Source organism: Papilio xuthus, unplaced genomic scaffold (genome assembly GCF_000836235.2).
Source record: "Papilio xuthus unplaced genomic scaffold, Pxut_1.1 DF826776.1, whole genome shotgun sequence".
NCBI classification, from domain to species: Eukaryota; Metazoa; Arthropoda; class Insecta; order Lepidoptera; family Papilionidae; genus Papilio; species Papilio xuthus.
The window spans coordinates 1,456,052-1,467,227 of NW_013531873.1; the positions used below are offsets into that span (position 1 = coordinate 1,456,052).

Genomic DNA, 11,176 nt, shown 5'->3' on the forward strand with positions numbered 1-11,176 from the left:
TATTCTACACATCTCTTTGTCCCCAAAACGCTGGGGCGACAGAAACAAAGGGCGTAACGGGGAGCGCGCGTCTGGTAATTGCCACTCGCTCACTAGTATCCGATATCCTCGTGCTGTTTTATGAAGAAAAAAGTTTTTTTTTTTAATAATTAGTGGCCAGCTATATATCGATTTTCTTTTACTATAAAAAAGTAGCTCCGTCCGAGAAAAAATAAAAAAATAAAAAGTAATTAGTAGCCTATGTGTTCATCCAGACTATGTTCTACATGTATGTCAAATTTAGAGAGTTCCATACAGCCAAACATCGATCCAAACTTTCGCATTTATAATATTAGTAAGAAATAATTAATCAATAATTTAAATTAATTATCTTTTATACAATAAAATATGCTTACGTCTTTATCCAATTACCTTTAAATCGATCAACAAAAGCTTTGACAAAACACCCCACTAACATAATAGACTTAAGTGCGGGTAACGAGGGTTCCCCATCAAAAAACAATATGCTATAAATTTCACCGGTTAATTGGCGGAAGTTTAGATTCTTTTTTTCCTCTAAGAGTCAACAGTTTTTTCGGTTGACAGAACATCATTGCGAGGGTGGGTTTTTATTCTCTATGGTACTTGTCGCCTGTCAAATGATTTCGCGCGTAATTTTGCGTGTGATATCTTCAACTATAATTATTTTTTTAATTTTACTTTTTATTACAACCGTACCTACTTAATCTTTGTAGATCGGTAGAGAAGGTAGATGCTTGTTATGGGAAATGTTTTTTTTTTTAATATCATAAAGTGGCAAACGAGCGAGCTTCCACCTGAAATCGCTGAAATAACGAAGTGACCGTTGCCTATAGAGATATGCAATTGCATATGCGTTGCCTACCTTTAATCGATGGAAGGAGGAGGACGCATGGGAAGGGAAAATATTTTTTTCCCTTCCCATGCATCCTCTCAACCGGAAAGTCCACTTCCACTTCCCATCCTTTCCTTATAAGAAAAAGGGTGGGAAGGGAAACAGTACTAAATTAGACCTCCGGGACGCACACTCATCAGACGAAAGGCGGCATTGAGGCCTGTCTTCTGTGTGGTCGTGATATTTCACCGGGCGAGCCGGGACAATTAGTGCCAAGATGTTAAAGCGGGCTCTACCACTGTTTTCAGACAATACTCTGATGTAACTTAAGCTATAGCGCTCTGGGCGATATTTCTACGGCACTCTCTTTCACCTTTGGGAAGGGTTTATATGGACCACATTCCATCCAGCGCCATGGGGTGGCACCCAACCACGCTGTACTCTATTTTTTTATTAAATAAGGGGGCAGACGTACAGCGGGAATACTTGGGTGTTCAACGACGTTCATAGCCATCTGCAATACCAGAGAAATCGTAAATGCGTTCTACCAACCTGAAAATTATTAACAATTATATTTTGTCCTCAGAGTGGCAACACTGACAGGCTACGAGCCTCAGGATTTGATAGAGAAGACGCTCTACAACTTCATACACGGCACAGACGTTCTGCACATGAGATATTCGCACTGCACATGTAAGTATAGGAAACATAAAAATATGTACCGACATAAAACATACGACTATGTCAGTCATGTATGTCTGCAGGGACACGTTTATTTTGAGCAATCTGCGGAACGGTTGGACCAATTTTGACAGGACTTGTATGGGAAGGTAGATGATATTTTTTTAAGGTGACAAACGAGCGGCCACCTGAATTCTCTGAAAGTGAATCGACATCTACTGCTGCTACTACTGCGGAACCTACCTTTAATCGAAAGAGGAGACACAGAGAATTTCCTCTTCCTATACGTCATCTCTCAAATCATTCCTCTTCCCATACTTTTATTATAAGGGAAGGGAAAGAGGAGTAACATTATGCCACCGGAACGCACATTGGGATACTTTTTGGTGTTAATATTTTTTTTTTTTTAAATATTAGCAGATTTTTGTATCATTCCAAGTAAACTCTTATCTTATGCTAGGATATGGTTTACAATAATCGAATGTCGGGATTCGAACTCTCGACCACGTGATCGAAATCCGTACCTTTAACCATTAGGCTATTGGCGATCTAGTTAATTTGTCATCATCAGCTCACTTCCCACTGAGGTTTTCATAGCCTACCCTAAGTTAAAGTTGATAAAAATAAAGTTTAGATGGATGGATGTTTGAACTTAACTGCAGAAAGGCTGCATGGATCTCGCTGAAATTTGGCATAGATGTAGAGCATCGATCGAACACATAGGCTATTTATTAAGTTTGTGTTTAATTCCGCGCGGTCGGAGTCACGGGCGACAGCTAGTAATTACGATATTCTCTCCTACCAGTGTTGGCAAAGGGTCAAGTGACGTCACGCTACTATCGCTTCCTCACCAAGTCTGGAGGCTGGGTTTGGATGCAGAGTTATGCCACCATTGTACATAACTCCCGCTCTTCAAGACCTCATTGCATCGTCTCCGTTAACTACGTACTAAGGTGAATATAGAAACATATACTTATCCTCTTCCTTCTTATATAAAATATGTCCGTCTCTTTCTGACTTAGGTTTTACGTAATCATATTTCATACTATCATCTTATATATATAAAAGAAAGTGGTGTTAGTTACACTATTTATAACTCAAGAACGGTTTTACCGATATGCCTGAAAATTGGTGAGGAGGTAGCTTAGAGCCAGGAGACGGACATAGGATACTATTTATTCATTTCTGTTTCGAATTTATGCCTTGAAGAGCTGCTTTTTATTTAACTTATCTATATATTAAGTTTTTTTATATGTCCATACAGCTACAGCTGTTTAGATGGATGGATGTTTGTTAGAAGGTATCTCCAGAACGTCTCCACAGATGTTGATGAAATATGGCTTACATAAAGAGTACAGTCTGGAAGAACACATACGCTACTAATTATGTTTTTAATAGCGCGGACAAAGTCGCGGGCGACAGCTAATCTTATATATAAAATTCTAGTGTCACAATTTTCGTTCCCATACTCCTCCGAAACGGCTTGACCGATTCTCATAAAATTTTGTGAGCGTATTGAGTAAGTCTGAGAATCGGACAACGTCTATTTTTATTCCGCGTAGACGGAGTCGCGGGCGACAGCTAGTAGTTGAATAAAAAGTAATTATTGAAGTCCCAATATGATTTTATTTGTTACAGTGATATTGAAGAAAAACATTTGATACTAAATATAGATCAAGGTCCGCCAAAACTCAACACAGATGTACAAACACCGACACACATACCGACAAGCACGTCACCACACGTACACGCGAGAACCGACAAGGTCAACCATTTACTTAACGAAAGCGACTTCAGTACAGATTCAAGTGGCGGTTACAATTACCCTGAATATACACTTCCAGTGCCATACGAATCGCACGATGAATATCAAACACAGAACGGTCCTTATGAATTATTTTACAATGAAAATTATACGGAACCAGAAATATTACAAAACAATTATATATATCCCCAAAATCAACGACCATTTTCAGCAAGTTCATCAAGTTGCAGCTCAATTGAAAGTTCCGAAGTTACACAACAATATAATTATACGAATTTAATATCATTTTACGGTCATAATAGTCAAAATCAAAATGGCCGACCGATACAGAGTAATTTTGGTGGGAATTTCACTAAAATGACGCCCAGCCCTACAGTACAAGATGGCGGATATACGAGCGTGATTGTCGATAATACACAACAGTTTCATCATCATGGCAGTTCTGTTAATGAATTTGTACATTAAATTATTCATATTTAGTGTAAATTCAATTTAAATCGAAGTTCGAGTGATATTTTCTCACTTATAGAGATTTCTCTCTAACCTGAGTTTCTCGATTATTCGATTATGTTAAATTTTGTATACGGTATTTGAGTTGGCACGTGGATAACAAAGGAACTCTATTGCAAGACGTGCCAACTTAAGTGCCGATGTTTAATCGGCTTGTGGTTATACCAAATTATTATTGCATTTCTTGCCAATAGAATTTAAAATGTAAGCTTAGACGTTCTTGTACTTTTATTAAATTATGTTACTTTTTAGTAAATTAATTTTAATTACAGTAAATATTTAACATATAAAGACGATAATGAATGTAATAAGAAGTAAAAAAGGAAGAAATATTTTTTTTAACCTATAATTCTTAACTTATGACCAAATCTTCAAATAGTAGTTGAGGGTAAAGTTGGCACATCGATTACAAAGGTATCCTTGTTTCTAACGTGCCAACTCAAAACCCATTTACTAAATCTGACCGTGGAAAAAATGTCTTCACTTAAGTTCAAATATCTTGTAAATATTATATAAAGTTTGTGTGAACGTAAAATATTTTAAATTAAAAAAAAAAATTTTGGTCTTTAAAAATGTGATAAAAAAAAATTACGGGAGATAATGAGTAATAAAACGACAATTTCTTTTTAATAACATTTTCTTACCAAAAGTATTCATTTCTTGCCAAATGTAAATAATTTTGTAAATATTATACGTAAATTATTTAATTTCCTTAGATTTTATCACAAATTAGTACATGTTTATTATAAATATTTTAAGTATTAACTAAAAAAAGTCGCTTAAAATAAATGACGAGAAAAACTGATTTTAGCTCACTAGATGTCAGCACGGTCAAGAGTGACAAGTACTAAAACATACCACAGATGTAAAAAAAATACTTTATAAACAAAACACTCTATGGAATGTAGTCATAACACCGACTTCCGTCAAATTGCATTCAAAAAAAACTCAAAAATAATTATTTTAAAAAAATAGTTGATTAATTATTATAACAAAAAATGTTTTTTCCAGCTGTGGATTAATTCTGGCTTCGTATCTGTATTTTAAAATTCGACACAATCAATATGGAGTATTCCTTTTCAATATTTGTAATAAAAAAATTGCAAGAATGACGTATAACTTTGTCAGATGATAGAATATTCTCGGCGCTGGCGCCATCTACTTAAAACCTTTCAGTTTTTCTCCTCAATCCGTACATTTTAGTGTAACAATTCGCTCGTATAATCATTTAAAAAATAAGGCGACTTATGTTAAGTATATTTCTCGAATTTATGAATATTTAGTTTGGCATAGACCAAAATATCAAGCATAGACAATAATAGAATTAATAATGTAAATATTATCTAGTAAACTGATACATTGGACTTTAAATATTTCATTTGCGTAAAAAATACAATAATTTTAAAAGCTTTTATTTGGAATTCAGCCATTTTTGTAACGGTGATACTCCACTGTAATGACCTTTGCATGTGACGTGTGTAACAGCAGTGAAATCCTACGGTTATAAAAATAATTTTTTATATTTATTTGTGCCATTGTATCGGAGTGTACTAGTCTGTAAATAAATACATATACTTATTATATAAATCATAAGTACATAATGATAAAAATATATTAACTTACTATATAATCAAAAAATCTCATAGACATATATGTAGCATTTATGTACTTAGTTTTAAATCTTGTTTATAATTTAAGGCCTAAAATATCAACCAAAGCGCATATATTAAGATGATTAGGTTTTTTTTATTATTTGCAAATTTTTGTGGCAGAATAAACAAGTTGTCTTTGTCAAAATATGTATTAAGAATTTAAAAAGTAAAAGTTCATTCTAGCCTTTTCTAGCAAAACTATATTCCATTTGCTTGTAAAGGAATAACAAATCTTTGTTTTTGTCATCTATAGAGGTTATTATTAAGAGTTCTTGTGTGTTATTTTCATGTAGAAATTGGAACTTTGTAATATTTCGGCGCGTTTTGAACAAACAAATTGTGATATCCCAAACATATTATTTAATAATACAAAACGATTAAATGCAATGAAAAAATCGAATTAATGTCTTTCTTTTTAAATAAACATTGTCTTTATTATTTTTTAATTTATAATTTACTGTTTCTAGTATAAAGTAGACATCTCGTCGTCGATTCCAGTGATGAAAATACACAAATTTCTTATCTCTTGGGTTTTTGCTACTCAACGGTAGATGGCACTTGTATTCATTGACGTTTGTTAAAATTTGTTAAGGCGCCATCTATGTTAAATGTTTGTAACCTACACCTACTCATTCCACACTATAAACGGAAACCAATCAAATTTAAAAAAGTCGGAGCTCGTTGTTCCTTGTGGTTGTGTCCAGTGTTATTTCTATTTATTACTTTTGTAATAATTGTATTTAGAAGACAGTGAAGTTGGAGGAACTTTATCTACAATTGAAGAATATTCTCAACGTCGGCGCAATGGCTAACAGTACGTATTTTCCTTATTACTTGACTTATTCGCTGTTAACATTTCGATACTACCTTCTTTATGTTAGTGCATACGAAACATTTTTTATAAATTAAAGTTTACGTTAATTGGCAATGGCATATTTTTGCTGATCAATAATTCGTTTGAAATAATGATTGCAGATAACTCCTCATAAATATCACATATATTAGCAATTGGATACTTTTCTAGACTTACAGACGCTACAAATAAGTAATTAATTTAATTTACGTAATTTTATTTTCAGATTCTCAAATTATTAGTAAACAAAAAAATAATTCCACTCAAAACGATAGCAATATTTCTAAAGTTATATATAATAAGAGAAAACATTTCAACAAATCAGATTATCATAAAAGAAATGTCATCAAACTATCTCAATATTCCGGCAATGCTAATGTTTCTAAAAATTCCGATTCATATTTGGAAACAAATATAATAAAGTCGAGAAATAGTTCTTTATCTATGTATGATGATTTACCTTTATCTCAATCATCTGAACTGCATTTGGGTCAGAAATATGAAGATTACTCCCAATGTACAAGAGACATTGGTACAATGACCGAAGACAGAGACTCGGAATTAGAAAAACAGTGCAATGAATTGTTTGGAAGAATTGTCGCCTGTGAGATTTCTAATATAAAAGGTAGTGATAGGTTTAATAAAATGAAAGAAATACTTGATGTTCTACAAAAGATTAAGTTGTAAAGTTTACTTTGACATTTTACATAGTTTTTTTTGTTTTTTAAAGCCTCATGCTAAAGCATTGAACAATGAAGACTGATTTTTAATTAATTTATCATAGTATATGTGTAATCTTTTTACCCTAAGGTATCTTTAGAAGTCCGTACCCCGAAAGGAAATAACAACTCATAACTTTAACTAACTTTGTTGTCAGTCCGTCTGTCTATCAAGACAATTTTTTTATTAAGACTAGAAGGATTATTGCTCTGATTTCTAACCTAATTTTGATTAAATATTTCCTATTTCTAATATTATTAAAAAAAAGGAAATTATTATACAAGTTTGGGTTTTATAATATAAAACAGCACTTATTATTAAAAAGTTTGGACAAAGTAAAAGATAAAAACTACCTTATAGTAAGTTATAAGGTTATTTTTTAAAAAAGAATTTTCAATATGTCTTTAAGTTGACAACTCAAGAAATTTAGGAATAAAAGTAATTTAGGGCATGTTTATACCCTATTTAAATTATATATTATTAATTATTATTGTTCATTTATTAACTTATTCTTAATATGTTACATTTCGTATATAAAATAAGAAATGATACAAAATATATTTTATTAAAAAAAGAGCACCACCAGGCTGCGGAATCCCATGACTCAAACAACCAGTGGTCAGGGCTGTAGACAGGAACCTTCTCACGATGCCTGCGGTTTCTAGTATAACTAGCTTTTGTATCAAGCCCTTAATTATTAATATATTATTAACTTGATTTTGCAGATTGTCTCAATTAATATATTATTTAAAAAGATTTTAATTTCTAATATCATGATAGATATTATAGATTAAAATTAAATTGTTGATTTTTATGATTGTTAAATTATTTTTTAAAAACATTACTGTGTTTATTAAATGTATTTGATTATTTTATTGTTTTAATTCCTATTGTCCATATAAAGATAGTACAAAGGTTTTTTTTTACAATGTGTATCTCGGATCCATTGTAAAACACAAACAGTCTTGAGGGTAATTATTAAGTTTATTCAAAATTAACACTAAAACTTTGTAAGTAAATGTTTTAAAATGTAACAAAAACGCAAATTAATATTTTCAAAGGAAGGTTTGTAAATATTGTAGTTATACCATCGTCTTATTAAGACTTACTAATATAAAGGCGTAGGTTTGGATATTTGTTAGAAGTTTACTCTGGAACAGCTTCATGGATCTCGATGAAGTTTTGCATAGATGTAGAACATAGTCGGAAAGAACACATAGGCTACTAAGTCTGTAATTGCACCCAAAGTCGCGAGCCACAGGTATAGTGCCTATTTAAGAGAGATTAATTTGACAACTGACGCCTATAAAGTATTGAATTTATTTTGTATCAGATTTAATGTTGTTCCTTTTGGATGCTTGTCATAGTGTCGAACCGTACATATATTAGAAGCAACTATGAACTATCGAGAATAAATACTGTAATTTAGGTATTTAATTACTATTTTAATTTACTACAAATTCTTTATAAAACAGTTTATTCATTTCTCGACATCTCAATTTTAGGTTGAATATTTTATTTTTCTAAATAGTTTTAAGTTGGGATATAAAGAAACAATTCCATTTATATTGCAAGTTCTATAAAAACAACTATCGAAAATCGGACATTTTTATAACCGACTTTAATCAACCCATATCTAGGGAATTGTCAAATTAATCTATCTTAAATAGACACACTATAGTAATAAATATGACAATTGTCAATTTAAATTTCTCAAAATGTCACTGAATTTAAATTTTATATAGTACCTTGGTACAATTTTAATAGGAAGGGTAAGGTCAACAAAAAACATATAACTTTAAACACATTTATTGTTCACTAGTCGAGCTCAAACTCAATAATATCCAGGTCTCCATCACTGTCGCTCATGTTGTTCTCCGCCGGCTGGAACAACAAACATAATATGAAAACCTCATTATTGTTATAACGTAAGGTGGGTAACAAAATATAATTCGCTAAAATGGCGACGTAACAAGCTTTGCTTATCTCCAAATTAACATGTAGACGGGATGCACAAAAGAGGATACAGTATAATCTAACTAAACCAACACTTCGATCGATACGTCCAATAATCCGGCACCATCCGCCAATTTCTCTCTCGCCCCTTCATACATGTGCGCTTCGGTCTAACCTCAAAACATAAATTTTCAATTGGTAATTTTTTACAGTTCAAAATTCACTAGATTTAAATAATAAAATTAAATTTACCAATAACTTTTCACTGTAATCCAGTAATCCGATCATTCCAATAATCCGGCAACGGTTTTTAATAGTGCTGGATTAGTGAGATTTTACTGTATTTCTTTCTTTGCATCATATTCCACCAAATGGTATCTCCTCCTCCTATCCTTTTCTTACAAGTGGATTTGGCAGAGGAACTCAGAAGGGGAAATATTCAACGCTTCTGCATTGCAGATGTCTATGCTTCGCTATTTCGGCGAACTCCATTGGCCGCTCGCGCGTTTACCATCTTATTTACTAATATTATAAATGCGAAAATTTAGATGAATGTTTGTAGGAAGGTATCTCCAGAACGGCTCAACGAATTTTAATGAAATTTGGCACACATATAGAACATAATCTGATAAACACACAGACTACTAATTATTTTTTTAAATTCAACGGGGACGGAGTCACAGGCTACAGCTAGTATATGGAAAATAGCATTATGTATGTTACCCGTCTGCGCGTGCGCATTGGTCGTCTGGGGCGCACGTCGTCTGCATCATCAGCGGAGTCGTCACCACTGCTGCCGCCCTCAGCGAGACCCATCACTGCATTCCTCAACAAACTTGTCGCTACTGAAAATATAATTAATAAATAAAAAAAAATATAGCCAGATATTTAGTTAAAAATGCTTTTTTAACCTTTTGAACGCCGGTAAAGGATATCGATGGATAGATGGATATTTGTTAGAAGATATCTCCGGAACTGCTGTATAGATCTTAATGAAAATTGGCATACATATAGAACATAGTCTGGAAGAAGACATAGACTATTAAGTTTTTTTTTTAAATTCCGCGCGGACGGAATCACGGGCGACAACTATTTACATATATATTTATAGTCGTTAAAATTTATTTTAATGGAATTTTGATAACTAGAACTTAATGTACAGAAGTGCCTAAATATAATTTGAATACATATTTTTTATAATAAATTTTCGATGACCAGAGTTGAGACGATATTGTCTATGGTATATATGAATACTAACAATCATCTTCGTTGTCGGATCCGGAGTCTGAGCCGTCGTCGTTGTCGGTCCCTCCCGCCATGTCTTCCTCGTCGTCCTCCTCCTATATATAATACAGTACATTAAAAAAACTAATATCATAGAAAAAAGTAGAGAATTGGATAAGCAAGAAACCTCTGAATGATTCTAGCTAATAATGTCCAAAAGTATGTATTTTTAGACATTGACATTACATATTGATAATAAGAAAATCCGACAGTGTGCCGGTGTACTGGCACAACACTAGCCTTACTAAAATATCAACGTTTATGTCCCCTCACTAATCATTCTGACACTTCACTTTGCAACGAAGGCATGACATTCGCGACAGAGTATTTTAATTAATAAATACCTAAAAATATATGCACGTATGTATGTGGGTGCGTGTGTGTATGCATGTGTGTTTATGTACGTGTGTGTGTGTGTATATGTATGTGTGTGTGTGTGTACTGACCGCGTCATCATCGTGGTCCCGCTTTCTTCCAACGTCGTATAGTTTGACACATGACTCCTGCACTTGCTCAAAGTCCCCCATGTTCTCGACCAGAGATATCTGCGTACCATAACGCGACACGCCCAGAGAGTAGATGTTCCGTTTCACGTCTATGGTAGCTGTAAAGTCATACATGTATGAATGAATTTGTCGAATGTATGGATGGATGTTAGAAAGTATTTCCAGAATAACTTAAGAAATCTTGATGAAATTTGGAGTACATATAGAACATAGTCTGGAAGAACACATAGGATACTAATTTGTTAACTAACCGTGGTTTTCTGGGACCAAAATATTTGTGAACATATTGTCATTTTTGTCTTTCATTCATGTATTGGGGAAAATTCTTAACAAGGATACAAGGTTATGTGGGTTCTTACACACTAACACCCCCACATAATGTCTCCCTGGGGGGGG

The 11,176-nt window shown here is 33.1% G+C and overlaps 3 protein-coding genes across 3 annotated transcripts in view; 2 read left to right on the forward strand and 1 right to left on the reverse strand.

The window, feature by feature from the left end:
• The window catches only part of sim (bHLH transcription factor single-minded), a 14,502-nt gene extending 10,485 nt beyond the window's left edge, over positions 1-4,017 (forward strand). The window contains 3 exon segments of the mRNA XM_013318876.1: positions 1,440-1,546; positions 2,340-2,487; positions 3,173-4,017. Coding sequence (XP_013174330.1) covers positions 1,440-1,546; positions 2,340-2,487; positions 3,173-3,764 — 847 coding nt within the window. The 3' untranslated portion in view covers positions 3,765-4,017.
• A 2,096-nt stretch (positions 4,018-6,113) lies between these two features.
• On the forward strand, positions 6,114-7,276 carry LOC106122798 (uncharacterized). Its single transcript, XM_013318893.1, has 2 exons — positions 6,114-6,275; positions 6,541-7,276. The coding sequence occupies exons 1-2, from the start codon at positions 6,266-6,268 to the stop codon at positions 6,999-7,001; spliced, it is 471 nt and encodes a 156-aa protein (XP_013174347.1). The 5' UTR covers positions 6,114-6,265; the 3' UTR covers positions 7,002-7,276.
• Positions 7,277-8,827: 1,551 nt separating this feature from the next.
• Positions 8,828-11,176, reverse strand: part of mahj (LisH and WD40 domain-containing protein mahjong) — a 24,430-nt gene continuing 22,081 nt past the window's right edge. The window contains exons 31-34 of the mRNA XM_013318968.1: positions 10,721-10,878; positions 10,249-10,330; positions 9,714-9,835; positions 8,828-8,918 (exon numbers count right to left, since the gene is read on the reverse strand). Of these exons, the coding sequence (XP_013174422.1) occupies positions 8,853-8,918; positions 9,714-9,835; positions 10,249-10,330; positions 10,721-10,878 (428 nt within the window). The 3' untranslated portion in view covers positions 8,828-8,852. The remainder of the gene's footprint in view (positions 8,919-9,713; positions 9,836-10,248; positions 10,331-10,720; positions 10,879-11,176) is intronic.